The sequence below is a fragment of the Salmo salar genome, chromosome ssa05 (genome assembly GCF_905237065.1).
Source record: "Salmo salar chromosome ssa05, Ssal_v3.1, whole genome shotgun sequence".
In the NCBI taxonomy this organism is placed as follows: Eukaryota; Metazoa; Chordata; class Actinopteri; order Salmoniformes; family Salmonidae; genus Salmo; species Salmo salar.
In genome coordinates, this window is record NC_059446.1 from 33,266,039 (window position 1) to 33,292,455 (window position 26,417).

Sequence of the window (26,417 nt, forward strand, 5' to 3'; positions counted from 1 at the left end):
GCCCCCAGGTGGTAAGGGTAGGTAACAACACATCCGCCACGCTGATCCTCAACACAGGGGCCCCTCATGGGTGCGTGCTCAGCCCCTCCTGTACTCGAAGTTTCACTCATGACTGCATGTCCAGGCACAACTCCAACACCATCATTAAATTTGTCGATGACACAACAGTGGTAGGCCTGATCACCGACGACAACGAGAAAGCCTGTAGGGAGGAGGTCAGAGACCTGGCTGTGTGGTGCCAGGACAACAATCTCTCCCCTCAACGTGATCAAGACAAAGGAGATGATTGTCGACTACAGGAAAAAGAGGACCGAGCACGCCCCCATTCTCATCGATGAGGCTGCAGTGGAGCAGGTTGAGAGCTTCAAGTTCCTTGGTGTCCACATCACCAACAAACTATCATGGGCTAAGCACACCATGACAGTTGTGAAGCGGGCACGACAAAACCTATTCCCTCTCAGGAGAATAGATTTGGCATGGGTCCTCATATCCTCAAAAGGTTCTACAGCTGCACCGTTGAGAGAATCCTGACTGGTTGCATCACTGCCTGGTATGGCAACTGCTCGGCCTCCGACCGCAAGGCACTACAGAGGGTAGTGCGAACGGCCCAGTACATCACTGGGGCCAAACTTCCTGCCATCCAGGACTTCTATACCAGGCGAAGTCAGAGGAAGGCCCTAAAAATTGTCAAAGACTCCAGCCACCCTAGTCATAGACTGTTCTCTCTGCTACCACACGGCAAGCGGTACCGGAGCGCCATGTCTAGATCCAAGAGGCTTCTAAACAGATTCTACCCCCAAGCCATAAGACTCCTGAACATCTAGGCAAATAGCTACCCAGACTATTTGCATTAGGGGCTCGTAAGTGGTAAGGGGCTCGTAAGTAAGCATTTCATTGTAAGGTCTACACCTGTTGTATTCGGCGCATGTGACTAATAACATTTGATTTGATTTGATTTGGTAGCATCTTGCTGTGGGGAAATTTTTCAGTGGCAGGGACTGAGAGACCAGTCAGGATTAAGAGAAAGATGAACGGAGCAAAGTACAGAGAGATCCTTGATGAAAACATGCTTCAGAGCGCTCAGGACCTCAGACTGTGGTGAAGGTTCATCTTCAAGGACAACGACCCTAAGCACACAGCCAAGACAACGCAGGAGTTGCTTTGGGACAAGTCTCTGAATGTCCTTGAGTGGCCCAGCCAGAGCCTGGACTTGAACCTGATCGAACATCTCTGGAGAGACTTGAAAATAGCTTTGCAGCGATGCTCCCCAGCCAACCTGACAGAGCTTGAAAAGCTCTGCAGAGAAGAATGGGAGAAACTCCCCAAATACATGTGTGCCAAGTTTCTAGCGTCATGCCCAAGAAGACTCGAGGCTGTAATCGCTGCCAAAGGTGCTTCAACAAAGTACTGAGTAAAGGGTCTGAATACTTATGTAAATGTGATATTTCATTATTATTATTTTTTTATACATTTGCAAAAAAATCGAAAAACCTGTTTTTGCTTTGTCATTATGGGGTATTGTGTGTAGTTTAATGAGGGGAAAAAAACAATGTGCTCAATTTTAGAACAAGGCTGTAACGGAACAAAATGTGGAAAAAGTGAATGGGTCTGAATATGAACATATTTTTGGAAATATGAACAGTAGAAATGCTGTGTGTACTGTGTTTATTCATGAACTCAGAGTTAATAGCTGGGGTACATAACCATACTGTATATGCAAGGTAAGCCGATTAGAAAGGAGAGCATGGTGGTGGAGAGAGACTCACACAAACCTCCTCCTTTACACAAACTCTCTCTGCTCTCCCAGCTGCTGCTCGCTGCTGCAACACATAGATACTGCCTCCAACAGTACAGCTCAGTACAGCACAGCCACACATGCCACACTACTCAACCACCTGCAATACTACACTATATCCAAAATGTCTGGCTTAAAGTCTGGATAAATACACCAGAATGAAAGGATTATGTATCAAATATTAGATGGTAGCTGTCAAGTACTGTTTAAAGTGGAGCTTATATTCAGCAAATACTCTAACTTCCCTGTCTAAGTAGTGTGATAGAGCCGTGAAGTGATGCCTTAGCCTCCAGGATTCTGTTAGTCAGAAGTTCTAAAGTAAGATATTTAGCTGGCTGATCATTGTTATGCGTGCAAAATCAATTAAGTGTCTAAATAGGTCATTTACAGCCCAGCAGTAAATTGTGTGTGTGTGTGTGAGGGTGTTTATGTGTGTGTGAGTGTGTGTGGGGGGGGGGGGTGTTTATGTGTGTGAGTGTGTGTGTGTGTGAGTGTGTGTGCACATGCATGTGTGGTTGTGTGTGTGTGGGTGGGTGTGTGTGTGTATGTAAAGTGCAGTATGTGGTATGTGGGTGGTGGGCGGGACGGAAGGTTACCTGATTTAACCTACCTGGGCTGTGACCTTCCATGTATCGGCTGTTCTGATTAGGAGAAACAGCCAGGTACAGCAGTGAGCCCCCCCGCTGGGCAATATGTGGGTATTATTTCATTGAGAGGTTGATCAGTGAGATTTCAACATTTATTCACTCTCTCAAAAAGACAGCCAGAAGTTTGTTGAATTTCCAACGTGTTATCACTATGCTTCAACCAACTAAAAGCACAACTAAATTCCAACGGAAAAACAATGTCTGATTTTTGGTTTAATTGTCATCTGTGTTATCACTGCACTTTCAACCATTTCAAAGCACAACAAAGTTAATATCGGAATACAATGTCAGATATGTTGTATTCATGCATCAGGTTAATGTGCTTAGCAGAACCAAATGATCTGGAATGCAGTTGAGATTACATTAAAAGTATATAGTCCAAGGTAATCAATGCTTTGAGGTTCTGCACAATTATTATAGCAATTTCGTGATGATTTCCACAGACCTGCAACCTTTGCAAGCTATCTTGAACATGCACTCTTTCTATGATTACATAACAAGACATTTATAGTTACAGTAAGCTCAACATGTAACCATGGATACATTCCTCATTTTAAGGTTGATTAAATACTGTTACATTAGTTTGTAAGATGACCTTAACTTCAGGCTATTTACTGTATCACAAAAGTAATATTAAATTGTGCTTCATTGACAACACAACCAAATATAAACATTTAAAATATATCTAATGCTTGGATTGTTTCATCTGAGCCACTGTATTTCAATGCATTTGATTTAGTCATATTCTTTAACTTAGCTTTTTGGTTGAGATGGAGAACTGCATCCAACATATACATTATTCATTTGTAGACAAACTGGAATTAATAAAGCCAGACTAAGTCAATGGCACAGATGGAACTATCCAAGCAGAATATACAAGTAACTGCCAAAATAAAGGAAACACTTGAGTAAATGAGGGATAGAAAGTATATTGAAAGCAGGCGTTTCCACACAGGTGTGGTTCCTGGGTTAATTAAGCACCATGGGATGTTTTAGGGTCATGTATAAAATTGCCCAGTTGCCCTTTATTTTGGCTACCATGGCTAGAAGAAGAGATCTCAGTGACTTTGAAAGAGGTTTCTTTCAAAAGAGCATAAGGGGTTTAAATGGTGTATGTGTGTTTGCCAGTCACCACATCTCAACCTAATCAAATACTTATGGGAGATTCTGGAGAGGGGCTTGAGACAGCGTTTTCCACCACCATCAACAAAAAAACAAATCATGGAATTTCTTATCAAAGAATGGTGTCGCATCCCTCCAATAGAAGTCCACACACTTGTAGAATCTATGCCAAGGTGCATTGAAGCTGTTCTGGTGGCTTGTGGTGGCCCAACAAACTATTGAGAAACTTTATGTTGGTGTTTCTTCTATTTTGGCAGTTACCTGTACATCTCCTTCAAATGTTGATATTTCATTGTCTTGACAAACAAACACATTTCACATTCCTGATTGTCTACATGATATGATGTCTTGAATTCACGTCTGCATCTCAACCAAAGTGAAAGAATATAACTTAATCTAATCAAACTTTGAATGCACTTTAAATAACGTTTCATTTGATTAAGTCCTATTCATTGACTTTGTTATTAACGTGAATCCAGCATATTAACTTGAAGATTACATTTGAAATCAACCAAAGCTTGAAACCCTAACGTTAGGCCTATATGTATTGTTTATTTTTTTGTTGAATTCTGGGTCGAATTGAAACAATAGCTGTTGATTACTTTGTAAATGCTATATAGGCCTAAATAATATCATTTATTATATATGTAATAAAGTATGGTTACATTTCATTTACTCTGTTAAACCCACCCCCGAGAAAAGACTTCGATAGCAACTGTGAATCGATTTAGTTACTAAGAGATCTCTCAATAATCAATCTCACGATAGCACATTGGTAGTAGTCAGTGACAAATATAAACGCTAAACAGGGCTGGGCTTGGTTAAAAATTCGGGAGTGGCAATGCGCGCAACCATCCTGTCTGAACGCAGGTCTCGACACCAATACCGTAGCCTATGGGTTGACGTGTTGTAACAATTCTTAGGGCTATCCTGGGCTAACACTAGGCTATATTGGTCATGTTTGGTTAACATGCTTATATATCTAAAATTACATTGTGAGAAAAAAAACACGCGTGAGGTTGTGCCCGAGGGGGGCGGGACAAGCCGAGGTTCTCAATGTCGGAGAGCGCGCGCTGACATCAATCTCCCAATGCGCGGCGCCCAGAAAAATGTCTCTCTAAATTTTACCCATCGACTCCTTCTGTGTGTTTACCAAATACTCCCAGTTCTTATCTAAAAGGCATCCCCAGAGCGCCGAGGTGTAGATGAGTTCCTCCAGGAAAGTCACCGTGCTGCTTATGCTGGTGGTCCTGACAGTGCAAGGTAAGAGAAGCGTTTTGAAGAAGTGGGGATGTCGGAGAGTTTGGGGAGCGCAGAACCAACTTACAATATGAGAGATTTGAGCACTACTGCAAACTTCACATAGTATAATATATGCTAGGTTATTCATCTCACAGATACATTAATTATGTATATTCTGTCTTATTGTAAGCAGTTCGCGTTGTTGTTGGGTTGATTTTTCTGATTGTGCGACGCACTAGAAACCCCGTTTTTCAATCCGCAGCATGTACGGTCAGAAATGTAGCCAACATCTCCCGACAGAAATTCACAAATTAAGTGTAATGATTTCTATGTTTGCGCGTTGAAGCTTTTCAACAAAGTAGGCTAATTGTCTTTTGAGTGTGGTTTTGCGATAACTTGGACAGATAAACTAAACCACATAAATATACGCTAATCAGTTTTTTTTAAAGGCAACTAAAGTTGGTTAAAATCACAGATTCTGAGATAATGTAATAGAAAATGTCATGTCATAGGACCTTGCAGCGCTATCTATTCAGATTAATATAATATAACGGGATGGCAGTGGTGGCTGGTGGCACTTTAAATTGGGAGGACGGGCACATAGTAATGGCTGGAATAAAATGAAAGAAATGGTAGAAAACACAACAAACACCTTGTTTTCCAAGTGTCTGATAACATTCCATTTACTCCATACCATCCATTATTATGATCCTTCCTCCCCTCACAAGACTCCTCTGCGGTATGGGTAGTACTGTAGGCTATGGTTTGTTATCCCAGGGGATGAACTGTGGTCGTGACATGTCACATCATTAGTCGTAGAGTTCCTATTCAATTCGAATTCCTAATTTTACCGTAGACAACCGATCCGCACTACGTGCCTTCAAGCACCCGGAACCTATGTTTTCAGTTTTCACTGCATGCAGGTCCATTGATTCGTACACTATGCATGCTGAGTGTGTTATTGATGTATCATTTCAGCTGTGCCTCTTCAAAACAGATGTAACGTGTTAAAATAAATGTATACCTCCAAGCCAAACTAAAGTGCACCTGACCTAACTTCCTGTGCCATGCATTATGTACCATGACCGTGCACGTTGTGCATCACACACGTGGTTTATGTACACCTGAGTTAAATAGAACTGTCCATTCCAGAGCTGTGAGTTGACTCACATGTGCCTGTGATCTGGACAGTCTGGGGTGAGGAGCACAGAGTACATCACATCCTGTCTCTGCATTCTACTCTATAAGTCTGTTCTGTTCCCATCTACATTACTGTTCCATTCTGTTCTGTTGTTCTGTTTAGTCATTCTGCAGTTCCACTCTGGTCTTTTCTGTTCTGTGTCACAGCTTTCTGTTCTTTGTTCTCATCTCGTTGCCCAGGGATGGTTCAGGTTCTATCTCTCTCGTGTGTGTGTGTGTGTGTGTGTGTGTGTGTGTGTGTGTGTGTGTGTGTGTGTGTGAGTGTGAGACCCTTCCTGTAACACCGACACCATTCTGTATACATCTGGCCCTTCTTTGGACACAATGCTAACAAACCTCGAAACGAGCTTCAATGCCATACAACACTCCTTCCGTGGCCTCCAACTGCTTTTAAATGCTAGTAAAGCTAAGTGCATGCTCTTCAACCGATTGCTGCCCGCACCATCGCGCCCGACCAGCATCACTACTCTGGATGGTTCTGACCTAGAATATGTGCACAACTACAAATACCTAGGTGTCTGGTTAGACTGTAAACTCTCCTTCCAGACTCACATTAAGCATCTCCAATCTAAAATTAAATCTAGAATCGGCTTCCTATTTCGCAACAAAGCCTCCTTCACTCATGCTTCCAAACATACCCTCGTAAAACTGACTATCCTACCGATCCTTGACTTCGGCGATGTCATCTACAAAATAGCCTCCAACACTCTACTCAGCAAACTGGATGTAGTCTATCATAGTGCCATCCGTTTTGTCACCAAAGCCCCATATATTACCCACCACTGCGACCTGTATGCTCTCGTTGGCTGGCCCTCACTACATATTCGTTGCCAAACCCACTGGCTCCAGGTCATCTATAAGTCTTTGCTATGTAAAGCCCCGCCTTATCTCAGCTCACTAGTCACGATAACAACACCCACCCGTAGCACACGCTCCAGCAGGTATATTTCACTGGTCATCCCCAAAGCCAACACTTCCTTTGGTCGCCTTTCCTTCCAGTTCTCTGCTGCCAATGACAGGAACAAATTGCAAAAATCACTGAAGCTGGAGACTTATATCTCCCTCTCTAACTTTAAGCATCAGCTGTCAGAGCAGCTTACCGATCACTGTACCTGTAGACAGCCAATCTGTAAATGCTATTTTGCACCCCAGTATCTCTACTTGCACGTCATCATCTGCACATCTATCACTCCAGTGTTAATGCTAAATTGTAATTTTCACCCCATGGCCTATTTATTGCCTACCTCTCTACCCTTCTACATTTGCACACACTGTACATAGATTTTTTTTCTATTGTGTTATTGACTTTACGTTTGTTTATGTGTAACTCTGTGTTGTTGTTTTTGTCTCACTGCTTTGCTTTATCTTGGCCAGGTCGCAGTTGTAAATGAGCACTTGTTCTCAACTGGCCTACCCGGTTAAATGAAGGTGAAATAAAATCAAATCCATGTGGGTTGGTAAATTGCATTCTGTGTGTGTGCGTGTGTGTGTGTGTGTTCCAAACCTGCTACCTGCAGACTGTGCCATACAGTCCCACTGTAGCAGCCAGTGAGAGACTGGGACACAACTCTCTCTAATGGTGTTAGTGGGAGTCAGAAGGAAGTGTGTTTATGAGGAGGTCTCTGTAAATCCACCAGGATTCACTTCACCCATTGCCCTTTACCTGTTCTGGACAGGTGCAAGACAGATATGGTGTTTCTACTGTACTATACTGTATACAGGCCATTAAACTGGGATTAGATTATCAAAACGTAAAAGTAGGAGAAAATCGTAATAATCCTTCCTGAGGTTCTCATCTCGGACACATTCAATTTCATTCAATTGTTTAATTCTATTGACCTATTTGTGTTATGGTGAGGGCACAGAGCCCTCTCTCCCCTCTCTCTCTTCCTCTCCTCACACTCTTCCTTTCCTCTCCCCTCCTCTCTCTCTTCCTCCCCCCTCTGCCCACCTCTCTCATCCTCTCTCTCTTCCTCCCCTCTCTCTCTGCCTCCCCTCTCCCTTCCTCTCTCTCTCTCTCTCCTTCCCCTCTTTCTCTGCCTACCTCTCCCCTCCTCACTCTATCCCTCCCCACTCTCTCCGCCTCCCCCCTCCCCCTATGCCTCCCTCTCCTCCCCTCCACTCAGGTGCCATGGTGAATGTGTGGGCTTTGTCTCAGTCAGGGCTGTATCCTGGTCAGTGTGTAGATTAGAGTACACAGTACAGTGCACTCTTAGAGGAGGTCCATTCAGCCTCCCATACTGAGGCATTAGAACAGGTATTGTCTCCACCCTGTGGATTGGTGGTTTGTCTCTGTAACAGAGGAATTGCTGATCCTGCAGTCCTAGGATTTGGGGTATTTATAGTGAGGGACAGAGACTGGATTAGGGAATTTGGAGGTAAGGAAGGACAAATAGGTACACTAGAAAGAGGCTGTCAGAGTAATGTATATTCATAATATTTAAAGAGTGCTTAAGAGTCCACTCCCAAAGTCCTAATTCTACTTCTGGCCCTAATAAACATAAACCTAAGCCTAAACTGAAACCTAAGCCTATAGCTTCATCTCCACCAACCCTTTCCAAACCCTTACATCCAGGCCCAGTCTAATGACGGAACCTTTCCCAAACCCAAATGGTCGCAGAGCAGTGCTGCATTTCTCAGTGGTGCCTCTCCCACAACCCTTATAGTAAAACTACAGCCCAATTTGCCTTTTCATGGTGAGTGTTTATTTTTGTTCATGTTTTTGTGGGTGTGTATTGGTGTCTCAGAGGTTCACGGATCCCCTTAACATGATTGCTGTGCAATTATTGCTCGGCACTTCGGTCTTAGACAGACACACACACACACACACACACACACACACACACACACAGTGGGAGCCTCATTTCACCCCGATACCCCCCACAGATTGGCAAAACCCACCTTACCTCCCCCTGCCTCCCTCCTCCTTCCCATGGATGTCCGTTGAAACATCCCAGTCTTCTGAACTGCGGACAGACTGAGTCACGTCTGAGGATAGAAAGAGAAGAGGATGGAGCCTTGCCCGGAGGAGAGGATGGAGGGAGGGATGGAGCCTTGCCCGGAGGAGAGGATGGAGGGAGGGATGGAGCCTTGCCTGGATGAGAGGATGGAGGGAGGGATGGAGCCTTGCCCGGAAGAGAGGATGGAGGGAGGGATGGAGCCTTGCCCGGAGGAGAGGATGGAGGGAGGGATGGAGCCTTGCTGGAGGAGAGAAAGAGGAGAGGATGGAGGGATGGAGCCTTGCTGGAGGAGAGAAAGAGAAGAGGATGGAGGGATGGAGCCTTGCTGGAGGAGAGAAAGAGAAGAGGATGGAGGGATGGAGCCTTGCAGGAGGAGAAAAAGAACACTAGAGCAGGAAGAGAAGGGTGTCTCCTTCCATCTTGATGTCTCCCTCTCTTCCTCCCTCTCTATTTCCTTTGGTTCTTATCCTCATCTCCCTGAAGAACTCTTGCTGTGCTGCCTCTAGTTGTACTGTGACAGTAGAGTGGCCAACATTACCAACCATGCATTTAGCTAAGTGGCCAATACTGGCCTTGCTACATATAGAGACAGCATGCCTGTATGAAGATGATCCCTTTTTAATACCTTGCTCCATATTCAGAATGTTTAGAATGTTCTGAATGTTCCTCGACATCCACTCCTGTCTGCATGACTGCTGCCTGACTGCATACGTACATTTATGAATCATGACGCAAACACCACTGAGCATTCAACTCAACAATACTGGCTGCCTACCTTCGTGTCACACACATTTGTGAAGCCTGTAGATTCTGTTGTGCGCTGCAGTCCAGGGCCACTACGTCTCCTGTGGAATTCCATCCTCGTAAAGCGCCGTGCACGTGTCCCTGAGTGTGTGTGTGTGTGTCATCTGCGTCTGTGTGTGTGTGTCAGTGGTGTGGGGCAGTTGGAGTGTGAGAGGTTCAGAGCAAGGTTGTTTTGAGTAAAAGGGAATGGTGTTTGTTGATGGAGATGCACCATCAGCTCCTGATGACCTCAGGTAGCAGGGTTACTACACAGTAGTCTGGCAGACGTTCGCATAAGCTCCTCACTGTGGACATTCTGCATGCAAGAGGGCAGCAGATCGGAGCAATATGGGGAGTATGGTAATCAAGGGTGGATGGATAGAGAGGCAACACGCATGTGCGCACACGCGCCCACACACACACACACACTGCTTCGTGGTCAAACGTTCAGTGATCACATTCATTTCTCTAGTGAATCATAAAGCATGTGACAAACACCCTCCATCTTACTCTCTCGGACACACACGCAAACACACACACACACACACACACACACACACACACACACACACACTCAGACCAATCAGAGCCATCAGCTTATTTTTGGTCGTAATTAGTTCCTTGGGAGCGAGCGACCCGCATCCTCACGCCTCGTGGTCGATCACGTCAAGCACACGCCTGATCAAAGGGCTCTCAGCCAATGAGGTTTCAGGTCTCTAGGGCTCTCCATTTCCACAGAAAGGGACACTCTGCTTGGCTTCTTAACTCCTAATCAATGTGGCCGTTGAAAAGACTTCCATGTGTCTGCTTAGTGCTTTCTAAGAGCTGTCTCTGAGAGTCAGGCCTAGATTCAGTCAGATCACCTGTTAACAGGTGATAGCCGACACCCGCATAGCTGATGTTTTGGCGGTGTCGGAGATGGAACTGCGTTGGATCTGTCAAATCGGTGAGCAGCTGCTCTTGATCATTGTCATGAAGCCACACCCATCCCACATGTTAGAAGTTCAGAATGAGAAAGTGTAGGCTACATAGAAATAATGACGCTCAAAAAAATTAATCATTAAACTAAATAATGTGGATTTCTATCAGCTTAATGGAGGTGTAGATCACACCTCACATTCCAGTGTCTGAACTTGTAAACAAGGCTGCATGGGATTTCTCTTAATGTGACTGCATGCAGCCAATGGCAATGTGTGGCTCAGTTGGTAGAGCTTGGTGTTTGCAATGCCAGGGTTGTGGGTTCGATTCCCACGGGGGACCAGTATGGAGAAATAATGTATGAAATATATGCATTCACTACTGTAAGTCGCTCTGGATAAGAGTGTCTGTTAAATGACTAAAATGTAGATGTAATGTCCGCTTTAGGTATAACCCAGAAGCAGCTTGTGGATTTGAAAGATCTAACACAGTTCCACCTCCGACTTCGCCAAAACAACTGCTATGCAGATGTCGGCTGAAGTGGATCTGATTGAATAAAGCCCCTAGTCTTAGTTTGGACTGAGATTTGGGATAAAGAGTTGATGGATCAGGAGGAGGACATATACATACGTCTGGTTCTCTGTGTTTCTTGTTCTCTCTCCATAGTTGCATACAACACACAAACACATATCCTTGCGTCTTGACTGAGCCATGTTCAATGGGACAGCTGGCAGTTTCTGTCACAATGATGTCACCAGTGGTTGAAAAGTGAGAGGGTATTGTTAAGTCTCTATGATGTAAGGAACCTTCCAATCTACACAGAGAAAAAGAAAGAAAGGATGAAGAAGGGGGAAGGAAGCAACAGAGGAAATGCATTTCTTTTATTTTTCAGTGCGAACAAAAGGACCAATTAATGAACAGATTATAATTGCCCTCATTTCCCCTACCCAATTAGGGGTTTAAACGAGGTTCTCAGAGTGCAGCCAATCAGGGACCAGTGCTGTGTTTTAATGTCGGCAGGTAGCGAAGATAGAAATTACAGCCATCCACTGGGCTCTCTCTGGAGAGGAGATTTTTCATTAAGCTGTAAGACTCAGCAGCGCTCGGCGATGCTTTAAGTGACCTCAGAAATCTTGTGGAAAGTTTGTCTGGGATCTTACTAACTTCTTCAGAATGTATTACTGTAACATGGAACATTAGGGACTGGCTGGCTGTGGGAAACTGTAAGAAGGTTCTGACATGTACCCCTGGCCAAGATGTCAGACATTTACCCCAGGCCAGTTCAGGAGACTGATGGGAAATGTTATTTTCCAGAAAAACACTCACATTAATTGTATAGGACTTGAGTGACGTTTGAGACACATTTAGCCACATTTGACATCTACATTTATACTTTGGTCAGTTAGCAGATGCTCTTATCCAAATCAAATCAAATCACATTTTATTTGTCACATACACATGGTTAGCAGATGTTAATGCGAGTGTAGCAAAATGCTTGTGCTTCTGGTTCCGACAGTGCAGTAATATCTAACAAGTAATCTAACAATTCCCCAACAACTACCTAATTCACACAAATCTAAAGGGGTGAATGAGAATATGTACATGTAAGTATATGGATGAGCAATGGCCAAGCGGCATAGGCAAGGTGCAATAGATGGTATAAAATACAGTATATTCATGTGATATGAGTAATGTAAGATATGTAAACATTATTTTTTTTACATTTTAGTCATTTAGCAGATGCTCTTATCCAGAGCGACTTACAGTAGTGAATGCATACATTTTCATTTCATACATTTATTATTATTTTTTTTTCTTTTTCGCACTGGCCCCCCGTGGGAATCGAACCCACAACCCTGGCGTTGCAAACACCATGCTGGCGTTGCAAACACCATGCTCTACCAACTGAGCCACAGGGAAGACCATTGTATAAAGTGACTAGTGATCCATTTATTAAAGTGGCTAGTGATTGGGTCTCAATGTAGGCAGCAGCCTCTCTGAGTTGTTTAGCAGTCTGATGGCCTTGAGATAAAAGCTGTTTTTCAGTCTCTCGGTCCCAGGTTTGATGCACCTGTACTGACCTCGCCTTCTGGATGGTAGCGGTGTGAACAGGCAGTGGCTCGGGTGGTTGATGTCCTTGATTTTTTTGGCCTTCTTGTGACATCGGGTGCTGTAGGTGTCATGGAGGGCAGGTAGTTTGCCCCCGGTGATGCGTTGTGCAGACTGCACCACCTTCTGGAGAGCCTTGCAGTTGAGGGCAGTGCAGTTGCCGTACCAGGCTTTGATACAGCCCGACGGGATGCTCTCGATTGTGCATCTGTAAAAGTTTGTCAGGGTTTTAAGTGACAAGACAAATTTCTTCAGCCTCCTGAGGTTGAAGAGGCGCTGCTGCGCCTTCTTCACCACGCTGCCTGTGTGGGTGGACCATTTCAGTTTGTCCGTGATGTGTATGCCGAGGAACTTAAAACTTTCCACCTTCTCTACTGCTGTCCCTTCAATGTGGATAGGGGGTGCTCCCTCTGTTTCCTGAAGTCCATTATCATCTCCTTTGTTTTGTTGACGTTGAGTGAGACGTTGTTTTCCTGACACCACACTCCGAGTGCCCTCACCTCCTCCCTGTAGACTGTCTCGTCATTGTTGGTAATCAAGCCCACTACTGTTGTGTCGTCTGCAAACTTGATGATTGAGTTGGAGGCGTACATGGCCACGCAGTCGTGGGTGAACAGGGAGTACAGGAAGGGGCTGAGCACACACCCTTGTGGGGCCCCAGTGTTGAGGGTCAGCGAAGTGGAGATGTTGTTTCCTACCTTAACCACCTGGGGGCAGCCCGTCAGGAATTCCAGGACCCAATTTCACAGGGCGGGGTTGAGACCCAAGGACTCCAGCTTGATGATGAGCTTGGAGGTTACTATGGTGTTGAATGCTGAGCTGTAGTCAATGAACAGCATTCTTACATAGGTATTCCTTTTCTCCAGATGGGATAGGGCAGTGTGCAGTGTGATGGCGATTGCGTCGTCTGTGGATCTGTTGGGGCGGTATGCAAACTGAAGTGGGTCTAAGGTAACTGGTAGGGTGGCAGTGATATGATCCTTGACTTGTCTCTCAAACACTTCATGATGACAGAAGTGAGTGCTACGGGGTGGTAGTCATTTAGTTCAGTTATCTTTGCCTTCTTGGGTACAGGAACAATGGTAGCCATCTTGAAGCATGTGGGGACAACAGACTGGGATAGGGAGCGATTTAATATGTCCGTAAACACACCAGCTAGCTGGTCTGCGCATGCTTTGAGGACGCGACTAGGGATGCTGTCTGGGCCAGCAGCCTTGCGAGGGTTAACACGATTAAATGTTTTACTCACGTCAGCCACAGAGAATGAGAGGGGGGGGTGCAGTCCTTGTTAGTGGGCCGCGATGGTTGCACTGTATTATCCTCAAAGCGGGCAAAGAAGGTGTTTAGTTTGTCTGGAAGCGTGACGTCAGTGTCCGTGATGTGGTTGGATTTCTTTTTGTAGTCCGTGATTTCCTGTAGACCCTGCCACATACAACTCGTGTCTGAGCGAAGAATTGCGACTCCACCTTGTTCCTGTCCTGGCATTTCGCTTGTTTGATTGCCTTGCAGAAGGAATAGCTACACTGTTTATATTCAGACATATTCCCAGACTTCTTTCCATGGTTAAATGCAGTGGATTGAGCTTTCAGGTTTGCGCAAATATCGCCATCCATCCATGGTTTCTGGTTAGGGTAGGTTTTAATAGTCACAGTGGGTACAACATCTCCAATGCACTTCTTTATAAACGCACTCACCGAGTAAGCGTGTAGGTCGATGTTGTTCTCTGAGGCTGACCGGAACATATTCCAGTCCGCGTGATCAAAACAATTTTGAAGCGTGGCTTCCGATTGGTCGGACCAGCGTTGAATGGTTCTTGTCACCGGTACATCCTGTTTGAGTTTCTGCCTATAAGATGGAAGGAGCAAGATGGCGTCATGGTCGGATTTGCCAAAGGGAGGACGGGAGAGGGCTTTGTATGCATCTCAGAAGTTAGAGTAGCAGTGGTCGAGGGTATTGTGCATGCGCATAGCGCAATCAATGCTGGAAGAAAAAAAAAATGTATGAAATGAAAATGAAATGTATGCATTCACTACTGTAAGTCGCTCTGGATAAGAGCGTCTGCTAAATGACTATAAATGTAAATGTAAATGTACATTTTGGTAGACTTGTTCTCAAATTTGCTTCGTTAAAATCCCCATTTACAATAAATGCATCCTCTGGATGTATGGTTATTGTAAATGGGGATTAGCAAGACACCCCCAATAAAGGAGTGGTTCTGCAGGTGGACCACAGACCACTTATCAGTTCCTATGCTTCCTGGCTGATGTTTTGGTCACTTTTGAATGCTGCCGGTGCTTTCACTCTAGTGGTAGCATGAGACGGAGTCTACAACCCACACAAGTGGCTCAGGTAGTGCAGCTCATCCAAGATGGCACATCAATGCGAGCTGTGGCAAGAAGGTTTGCTGTGTCTGTCAAGCGTAGTGTCCAGAGCATGGAGGTGCTACCAGGAGACAGGCCAGTACATCAGGAGACGTGGAGGAGGCAGTAGGAGGGCAACAACCCAGCAGCAGGACCGCTACCTCCGCCTTTGTGCAAGGAGGAGCAGGAGGAGCACTGCCAGAGCCCTGCAAAATGACCTCCAGCAGGCCACAAATGTCCATGTGTCTGCTCAAACGGTCAGAAACAGACTCCATGAGGGTGGTATGAGGGCCCGACGTCCACAGGTGGGGGTTGTGCTTACAGCCCAACACCGTGCAGGACGTTTGGCATTTGCCAGAGAACACCAAGATTAGCAAATTCGCCACTGGCGCACTGTGCTCTTCACAGATGAAAACAGGTTCACACTGAGCACATGTGACAGACGTGAAAGAATCTGGAGACGCCGTGGAGAACGTTCTGCTGCCTGCAACATCCTCCAGCATGACCGTTTTGGCGGTGGGTCAGTCATGGTGTGGGGTGGCATTTCTTTGGGGGGCCGCACAACCCTCCATGTGCTCGCCAGAGGTAGCCTGACTGCCATTAGGTACCGAGATGAGATCCTCAGACCCCTTGTGAGACCATATGCTGGTGCGGTTGGCCCTGGGTTCCTCCTAATGCAAGACAATGCTAGACCTCATGTGGCTGGAGTGTGTCAGCAGTTCTTGCAAGAGGAAGGCATTGATGCTATGGACTGGCCCGCCCGTTCCCCAGACCTGAATCCAATTGAGCACATCTGGGACATCATGTCTCGCTCCATCCACCAACGCCACGTTGCACCACAGACTGTCCAGGAGTTGGCGGATGCTTTAGTCCAGGTCTGGGAGGAGATCCCTCAGGAGACCATCCGCCACCTCATCAGGAGCATGCCCAGGCACTGTAGGGAGGTCATACAGGCACGTGGAGGCCACACACACTACTGAGCCTCATTTTGACTTGTTTTAAGGACATTACATCAAAGTTGGATCAGCCTGTAGTGTGGTTTTCCACTTTAATTTTGAGTGTGACTCCAAATCCAGACCTCCATGGGTTGATAAATTCGATTTCTATTGATTATTTTTGTGTGATTTTTGTTGTCAGCACATTCAACTATGTAAAGAAAAAAGTATTTAATAAGATTATTTCATTCATTCAGATCTAGGATGTGTTATTTTAGTGTTCCCTTTATGTTTTTGACCAGCACAGACTTCCTAAAATCACAAATAGCGATTAAATAAATCACTCACTTTTGAAGATCTTCCTCTGTTTGCAATCCCAAGGGTCCCAGCTACAACATGAATGGTCGTTTTGTTAGATAAAATCCTTCTTTATATCCCAAAAGGTCTGTTTAGTTGGCGCCATCGATTTCAGTAATCCACTCGTTCAACATGCAGACAAAGGAAACCAAAAAGCTACTGCTAACCTTTGTCCAAGCAAGTCAAACGACATTTCTATTTAATCCTCAGGTATTCTAAAATGTAAATAAACTATAATATTTCATACGGAAAGTAGTATGTTCAATAGGAAAGCAAAATTAGTAAGCGTGTGCCCTCTCCCTCGCACGCCGAAAGACTGATATTGTTCTGGTGATCTCCTCACCAAAACTCAAAATTCTTGCTTGTTTTTCAAAAAACAAGCCTGAAACCTTGAATAAAGACTGCTGACATCTATTTACATAGGAACAATAGGTTTTCATTATGAGAGCCTGGGACCTCAATTTCTTTTTATTATGGTTGGTTTTCCTTTGGATTTTCGACTGCCATATCAATGATGTTATAGTCTCAGACATTATTTTAACAGTTTTAGAAACTTCAAAGTGTTTTCTATCCAATGCTATCAATTATATGCATATCCTGGCTTCTGGGCCTAAGTAACAGGCAGTTTACTTTGGGCACGTCAGTCAGGTGGAAATTTAGGAAACTAGACCCTATCCCTAACAAGACCAAGAGACTGGACATAGCAGTATACTCGGGAGCGGTGTGCATGTCTATGGAGCCTGGCCAGGAGGCCGCTTCGTCTGCCCCTTCTGCGGCGTTGTTGTTTTGCATCGCCTACTGGAATTAGCTACATTGTCCTGGGTGGTGGTTCGAACAGAGGGCACGCTTCGGGAAAGTCGTATTCCTGGTCGTAATGTTGGTAAGTTTACGTTGCTCTTATATCCAATAGTTCTTCCTGGCTGTATGTAATAAGACTTAAGATTTTCTGGGGTAACAATGTAAGAAATAATACATAAAAAAACAAAATGCTGCATAGTTTCCTAAGAACTTGAAGCGAGACGACCATCTCTGTCGGCGCCATGCTACATGCCAGAGCCACTTAGAGTTTGTGTATTCAGCTAAGGTAGATTAAACAACTACATATCACAGTCATTGAAAGTAAGAACTTTCCGCAATATAGCAACATATTAGCCTGGACCCAAATCAGTTTGTACTTTTGCCTACTCCGTTGACATTTTCAAGCCAAACATGTTTTGTGTGAGAATTCCATAAGGAGTTGGCAAGAGAGCAGCAACAGACTGGCACACAGCATTACCATACACACTGAGTAGACAAAACATTGTAACACAAATGCTACATTGGTTAGGTCAGCGCCATCTTTTGTGTGTGTTTTTAATGTAGAGGAAGACTGAGAGTGCCAGATCCCTCTGAAATACAGTATCTAAACAGAGACATAAATATACACTGAACGTACAAACCATTATGAACGCCTGCTTTTTCAATGACATAAATTAACCAGGTGAATCCAGGTGAAAGCTATGATCCCTTTATAGATGTCACTTGTTAAATCCACTTTAATAAGTGTAGATGAAGGGGAGGACTTCTTAAGGATAGGAGTCACCCTAGCGGGACATCTTCCGTTGAAACTGGAGGGCGTGCAATTCAAATAAATAATCATAAAAATTATGGTTATTAAACATTTAGCTACTTATTAGTGTCTTATATCAGCTGAAAGCTTAACTTCTTGTTAATCTAACGGCATTGTCTGATTTACAGTAGCTATTACAGTGAAAACATGCCATGCAATTGTTTGAGGTCGGCGCCCCACATCAAAATATTTTTCCACCGGCACAGGTTTCATACATTCACAAATGATTATAAAATATTCACTTACTTTTTGAAAATCTTCCTCTGATTTGTCATCCAAAGGGTCCCAGCTATAACATGTAGTGTCGTTTTGTTAGATAAAATCCTTCTTTATATCCCAAAACGTCTGTTTAGTTGGCGCCATCGATTTGAGTAATCCACTCGTTCAACATGCAGAGAAAGGAATCCGAAAATCTACCCCTAAACTTTGTTTCAACAAGTCAAAATACATTTCTCTTTACTCTTCAGATAGCCTAAAATGTAATCAAACTATAATATTTCTTACGGAAAGAAGTATGTTCAATAGGAAACTGATTCTAGCAGGTGCATCCTGTCTTCATGGCGCGCGCAAACACGAATTTCCAAGACTGTGTCCCTGTACTAAAACTGATATTTCTTATACATTTCTGAAGTTACAAGCCTGAAACCTTGAACATAGACTGCTGACACCCTGTGGAAGCCATAGGAATTGCATCCAGGGAGCTAATTTTCAATATGGCCTTATACTTGCCATTCTAAGAGGATGGTCTCTCTCTCAAAACAGTTCCGGTTGGTTTTTCTTTGGATTTTCTCCTACCATATGTATTGTGTTATATTCTCCTACATTATTTTCACATTTCTACAAACTTCAGTGTTTTCTTTCCAATGGTACCAATTATATGCATATCCTGGCTTCAGGGCTTGAGTAACAGGCAGTTTACTTGGGGCATATCATTCAGGCGGAAATGGAGAAAAAAGGGTCCGAGCCCTAAGAAGTTTTAAAGACGGATTTTTAAGCCTTGAGGCAACTGAGACATGGATTGTGTAGATGTGCCATTCAGAGCGTGAATGGGCAAGACAAAAAATGTAAGTTCATTTGAACAGGGTATGGTAGTAGCCTGGCACGGTCGTCTCGCGCCGAACTGTGCATGTGCAGGTCGTCAAATCAAAGGCACTCCTTCAATTAAAGGGGCGGGAGGTAGCCTAGTGGTTAGAGCATTGGGCCAGTAACCAAAAGGTTGCTAGATCAAATCCCCGAGCTGACAAGGTAAAAATCTGTTGTTCTGCCCCTGAACAAGGCAATTAACCCACTGTTCCTAGGCCGTCATTGTAAATAAAAATTTGTTCTTAACTGACTTGCCTCGTTAAATAAAAAAATTAAGTTATTTTTGATGAAGATGAAAATGTGTCAGTTTGTCTCTTTCACGAGGTTGGAGTAATGACATGTTCAACTTCTTAAGACATTGGTTCAGATCTAGGTTGTGCCTTTTTAGATTAAGAGAAAATGAACAATGTTGGGTAACAGAATGACGGTTTGTGCTGTTAGTGTCTTTATTCTGTTACCAGTTAGGAGAGTACAGGACGGTGTGTGTGTGTGTGTGTTTGAGGGTGTATGTGTTGGTTATCTAGCAGTTCTCTTCCTGACCTCACCTCTCAAACCAATTGTATTGAGTGGAAATTTGCACTGAGTTCTTAGTCAACACGTTAAATAGGATCCATGTTTTTCAAGAGTAATCTAAACATCCAACTGGTATGGATAACATATATGCATGGTTCAATTTGGTTGGAATGTGGTACTGGCAGGGTTGTTGATTCAATACCTGTCTGGACCACATATAACCTACAGAACACACATGATTTATTGTTAACTGTAAGTCACTTGGATAAAAGAGTCCCCAAAAATAACATATTTTATTCATTCATTATTACCAGGAAATGTTTTTGTGTTGTTTTGGCCCTGTTTGCACTTTTAGTCACTAAATGCTTTCAGCTACTCTACTCTCTGGTCACAGAATGGAGGGGTGATGCACTGATGCTCAAATCCACTGGTCCCAGTATCTAGGCTGTACTGGTGTTAGTTGTCTACTGGTGTAGAGGCAGACAGACAGACAGAAAGACCGCTGACAGACAAACAGACTGCTGACAGACATACTGACAAACAGACGGCTGGCAGACAGACAGACGGACAGACAGACGGCTTATAGACGGACGGACAGACAGACGATGGACAGACAGACGGCTGACAGACAGACAGACGGCTGACAGACAGACAGACAGACGGCTGACAGACAGACAGACAGACGGCTGACAGACAGACAGACAGACAGACAGACAGACAGACAGACAGACAGACAGACAGACAGACAGACAGACAGACAGACAGACAGCTGACGGACAGACGGCTGACGGACAGACGGCTGACGGACAGACGGCTGACGGACAGACGGCTGACGGACAGACGGCTGACGGACAGACAGCTGACTTTGGAGCGTGCAGGCTGGGGAGAGAGACGAGAGACTGGTGGTCTTTTAAAGGCTGTGTTCAATTAACCATGAGAGAGATGGAGGGAGGGGAAAATGATGAAGGAAGAAAGGGAGAGTGAAGGTTAGAGGGAGAGGAGGGGAATTAAGAGATTGGTGTCCTTTGAAGCCATGGCCGAGGCGGGGGTGGAGAGGGGGTGAGGGATGTCCCAAGTGAGGCACGATTTTCTGCTCGGACAGGCGTGGGTTTCACACGTTGTCCCCGGCAACCAAGTCACCAGCGGGGTAGGTTTTTGCAAGTCACAAAATGACCTTCATACCTACTATGCCAGGTATACTCAGAATTTAACAGGTTCGGGCACACACACACACACACACACACACACACACACACAACTGACATTGTGTTCCAGTCTGTGGGGATTTACTAAAAGCTTCCACTTGGCTTCCTCTGTAGAAACAGCTCCTATGTGTTACTCCTCACACACCGTACTTCGATGAGACACAACTTTCCATCCATCCACAGCAAAGAACTATTGATTAAAACCTTAATGTGGATGAAGTGATAAAATGCTAAAGGTTGAATCATGAGAAAAGCTTAACTTCTCTAAGTCCCCTTCATTTAAAGCCTGACATGGTAATAATTTAAAAAGCCACCCAACTATTTTGTAAAAGCACCCCCCCAAGTGAAGATTCTCTCTCTCTCTTCTCTCAGGCTGTTTGTCATCTAAGGGGGAGGACAGGCTGTTCAGGAAGTTATTCAGGAGATACAACCAGTTCATCAGACCAGTGGAGAATGTCTCTGACCCTGTTACTGTGGAGTTTGAGGTCTCCATATCCCAACTGGTCAAAGTGGTGAGACTCACCTGCATCATTACTGGAGCAAATAAGGATATACCTTTGAACTAATTACATGATTATGTACATGCTATGACGTCATGTTCATTTTATTTCCATCTCTTCTCAGGATGAAGTCAATCAGATTATGGAGACCAATCTTTGGCTGAGACATGTAAGTCAAGTTATCATCTGATCTAAGAACTGAAGTCCAAACCGTAGTACAGCAGTTAGTATAGTATGCACTGCTAAAATCTTGTCTAAGATCTGTTTTCTCCTCTCTTTGTTGCAGGTCTGGAATGACTACAAGCTGAAATGGTTTCCCGTTGAGTATGACGGACTTGAGTTCATTCGTGTGCCCTCCAATAAGATATGGAGGCCGGACATCGTCCTCTACAACAAGTGAGCTCAATATCTTAACTATGTACATTATATCGATGTTCTCTTGTTGCTTTTTAGCCATCAGTGCTAAATGCTATGCTAACCATCACCCATTGTCTCTTCTCCAGTTCTGTGGGTGTTTTTTTGTTGCCATCAGTGATAAATGATATGCTGATCTATCATATCTCCCCTCTCTTCAGTGCTGTGGGAGATTTCCTGGTTGAGGACAAAACCAAAGCTCTGCTGAAGTTTGACGGCACCATCACCTGGATCCCCCCCGCCATCTTTAAATCCTCCTGCCCCATGGACATCACCTACTTCCCCTTCGACTACCAGAACTGCTCCATGAAGTTTGGCTCCTGGACCTACGACAAGGCCAAGATCGACCTGGTGCTCATAGGGTCAAAGGTCAGTAATCACACTGGTTAACTAGTTTACTAACTCATTTGCTAGCTAGTTAGCTAACTCCACATTAAGAAAATGGGCTGTGTTTTTTGGCTAATTCAATGTGGCTGGGTTTATTGTTTACTTAGTACATTTCAACAGAAACTACTTCCTGGTCTTTTTTATGATGTAATCTCAGTCGAAACCCTCTTTATATCCTTCTAGGAGAGAACTCCCTAGGCTCTGCTTCACTGCTAACATACTACTGTCTCTCCATAGGTGAATCTCAAAGACTTCTGGGAGAGCGGCGAGTGGGAGATCATCGACGCACCGGGCTACAAACACGACATCAAGTACAACTGCTGTGAGGAGATCTACCCAGACATCACCTACTCCTTCTACATCAGACGCCTGCCTCTCTTCTACACCATCAACCTCATCATCCCCTGTCTCCTCATCTCCTTCCTCACCGTCCTCGTCTTCTACCTCCCCTCTGACTGTGGAGAGAAGGTGACCCTCTGTATCTCTGTTCTCCTGTCCCTCACTGTGTTCCTCCTGGTCATCACTGAGACCATCCCTTCTACGTCTCTGGTCATCCCCCTCATCGGGGAGTACCTCCTCTTCACCATGATCTTCGTCACCCTCTCCATCGTCATCACCGTGTTCGTGCTGAACGTCCACTACCGTACGCCTATGACTCACACCATGCCGGCCTGGGTCAGGTCTGTGTTCCTGGGGTTGCTGCCCAAGGTGATGCTCATGAGGAGGCCTGTAGACCAGGGCTGCCCCTCCTCTGTGGGGAGTGGGAGAGGAGATGGAACAGGAAGGGGGAGTATTGCAGGTGGAGGTGTGGGAGGAGGAGCGAGGGGAACGGGGAAGAGGAGGAAAAACAGCATTGGAGGACGAATAGGGGGAGGGTGTGTGCAAGTGGACGGGGGTGCGGTCGCAGCCGAAAGGGGGCAGGTGGGGGCGATGAACTGTGTTGAGTACGGTGAAGTGCAAAACAAGCCGAAGTTCCCCTGTAAGGGGAAAGAGGTGCCCATCCCCACCGTACCCCCAGTGGTTCCCCCTCCTGCCCCTTCTGAGCCGGACCTACCCAAACTGCCCCGAGCACTCAACGCCCCGCCCAACGTCAATGCAGTGGTGGCCTTCTCCGTGGTGTCACCAGAGATCAAACAGGCCATCGAGAGTGTCAAGTACATCGCTGAGAATATGAGGACACGTAACAAGGCCAAAGAGGTAGGACACTTTGAGTTATTACATAGTTATTTGTCAGTAACCACAGATAAATGCTCTGCAGTGTAGTTCTCTGTGAGGTGAGGTTTTGGATCACATCTCTAATAGTGAACTGAAGAGAGCAGAAGCATTCCCTGGTCATTCTCCCTCTTTCAGCTTGTCCAGTGGAAGTGGTATATAAAATACAAGCTGTAATTGTACTTCAGAAAAATGGAATTGGCAAATGTGCTGGGCCATACACACACACACACACACACACACACACACACGGTACATCCTTACACACACAGATTCACATTAATTCTTGCAAACACAATTTCATACACACATTCCCACACACAAATATTGTTACACAGCCAGACCCAAACAGACCAAACTGAGGCAGGGTGTTCTCCGATAGATAGCCTAACTCCATGGGGTTTCATTCCTGCTTTCTACCTGGTTTAATCTGCAAAGCTGTTTGTGAGAGAGCTTTAGTAAGCTTCACTCTCCCTCTCTCTCTCTCTTCCTCTCTGCATCTGGCTGATACGCTTGTTGTTGCTCTGGCTTTTCGTAGTCTTTTCTTAGCAAGGCCTGATCTCAGGAGACAATGACATTACTTCACCCTGAAGTAGTGGATCACAGCAGGCTGCTTCAGGAAAACACACACCTGGCTTGACCCAATCCTCATATACGCTATAGGGCTCAAGGAAAACTGGTATTTTATTCTCTCTGTGTCTCTTTTGGTCTGTCTTGTTCTCTTGCTGTTTCTTACGGCAGTCCAAGAGAGAGAGAGAGAGAGCGGGAGAGAGAGAGAGGGAGGGAGAGAGAGATTTATATTACTTCCCTTTTGAACTTTTAAATCCCTGCTTAACCCTCCCCTCACATCCCTTTCCTTCTTTGTCTTACAGTATTTCCAATTGCCTTTAATGATCTGTGATTCCCTGTCCTCTGACGAGCTCTGTCATCCCCCCTCCCCCCTCCCCCAGGTGGAGGATGACTGGAAGTACGTAGCCATGGTGATTGACAGGATCTTCCTGTGGGTGTTTGTGACGGTGTGTATCACTGGAACTCTGGGACTGTTCCTACAGCCTCTCATCGGCTTCTTCACATGAACCATGACACTACTCTTTCCTCCTTTCTTTGTTGTCTTTCTGTTTCCGTTATCCTCTCATTCTCTCCAATCTTAAATTTTTCAATTCTCTCTCTCACACTCCCATTATTTATTTCCTCTTCTACTGGCATCTATTATCTTCCTGTCCAAAAGCAGGAAAAACAATACAAAACACAATGGTCCAATACATTTATTTTAATTTTTTTAATGGCATTGCCTCATTATAACCAGTGATTTACTGTGTATAACCCTTTTCTTAGGACAACTACATTCTTACTGATGTGTTACCATCTCTGTTACTACCCCTGTATTATGCCAGTAGAGAAGTTAGTTCTTGTTCTAAACATGATGCCAAACGGATCTAGAATATGTAGCTCTGTGCCGTATGTAGTCAGTGGCTGACTGAAGGAGTAACCACACGATGCCTCTTTCTTAATGGCATACTGTTCATGTTAGGATATTGTAGTCTACTATCTGTTATATCTCTATCTTCTCTACCTATCTTTACTCCTGTGTTATGCTTACGGCTAGGAGTATTTCCTTACCAGGAACAACTCTATGGAAACACTCCTGGCCCAAGTTATACTTTATATACAGTACCAGTCAAAAGTTTGGACACCTAATCAATCCAGGGTCTTTCTTTATTTTTACTATTTTCTACATTGTATAATAATAGCAAAGACATCAACACTATGAAATAACACATATGGAATCATATAGTGACCAAAAAAGTGTTAAACAAATCTAAATCTATTTCATATTTGAGATTCTTCAAAGTAGCCACCCTTTGCCTTCATGACAGCTTTGCTGTAGAACACACACACACACACGCACACAAAATAGTTTGTGTCCAACCTTTTGACTGGTACTGTAGAAAATATATAGATTATGCATGATTAATGATGCTAACTTTAAATATGGTTTCTGTACAGACATGGTTTTATGATAGCATGTCATGATAGCATGTTTGCATTTCACACTGGGGTCGACTAACCACTCAATGTAAATGTACAAACTGTAAAGACACTTTGAAATGCACGTTGTAGATTAAAACTTATCTGTAAAAAGATGTGAAAACCCATCCTGTCTGGTTTCTTTCATTGACAAGGTGTATATGTGTTGCAACGTGACTGTTATACGATCTATCACTGGGGATAGATTTAAAATCACCCTTTGCTTTTCTGGAATCAAGTGGGCTTTTTATGGGTACAGGGCCGGCGGGCTCTGATGTTTTGCGTTATGTGTGTGAGTTGCTTGTGTTGTTGGCCACGGGCAGTGTCTGCTCTGGGGACAGAGAGGGTTAATGGCGGGATGAAAGGGGTTAATCATGCCATAATGATGTTATATAAACCATGGAATCCTTATTGGGGTCAATAAGTCCCATAGGCAGATGGAGGGGGAGAGGACAAGTGAGCTCATGGATGGAGGAGAGTTTAGTGGAGGGTGGTGAATACATGGAGAGGCAGAGAAGTGAAAACTAGATGAAAGAGGGAGAGAGTATTACTGAGCTAATTGCCCTAGCCATTCAAATGTTATGTTCCATTATATCGGACACAAGTTTCTTGTATGTTTTTTTTCCTATTGCGGTCCACATTTCATAAACTATCTACAGTATTCAGGGGCACAAACCAGGTTTTGGACACCTCTTGTATAGATGTAGATCCAGTTGAAGGTAGGGGATAGAGGGATCAAGGAAGAGGAAACCGTGAAGGCTAGATGATGTGGGGAGTTAACTACAGTCATCTAGGAATTACTGGGGGCTTGTTAATGTCATGCTGGCTTTAATGCGTCATCTCTCTCTGTGTCCCTGTCTGAGAGACACTAGGCAGAGCAGCCACTTGAGTTACATCAAGTCCCTGTCCGAGAGACACTAGGCAGGGCAACCACTGGAGTTACATCAAGTCCCTGTCCGAGAGACACTAGGCAGAGCAACCACTGGAGTTACATCAAGTCCCTGTCCGAGAGACACTAGGCAGGGCAGCCACTGGAGT

General features: G+C 44.6%; 1 protein-coding gene across 1 annotated transcript; it reads left to right on the forward strand.

The window, feature by feature from the left end:
* Positions 1 to 4,446: 4,446 nt before the first annotated feature.
* LOC106604680 (neuronal acetylcholine receptor subunit alpha-3) lies at positions 4,447 to 25,507 on the forward strand. The gene is made up of 7 exons (XM_014199579.2): positions 4,447 to 4,827; positions 21,211 to 21,350; positions 21,463 to 21,507; positions 21,625 to 21,734; positions 21,914 to 22,121; positions 22,377 to 23,336; positions 24,302 to 25,507. Exons 1-7 carry the CDS (start codon positions 4,770 to 4,772, stop codon positions 24,425 to 24,427), a joined length of 1,647 nt encoding a protein of 548 aa, XP_014055054.1. The 5' UTR covers positions 4,447 to 4,769; the 3' UTR covers positions 24,428 to 25,507.
* Positions 25,508 to 26,417: the final 910 nt, after the last annotated feature.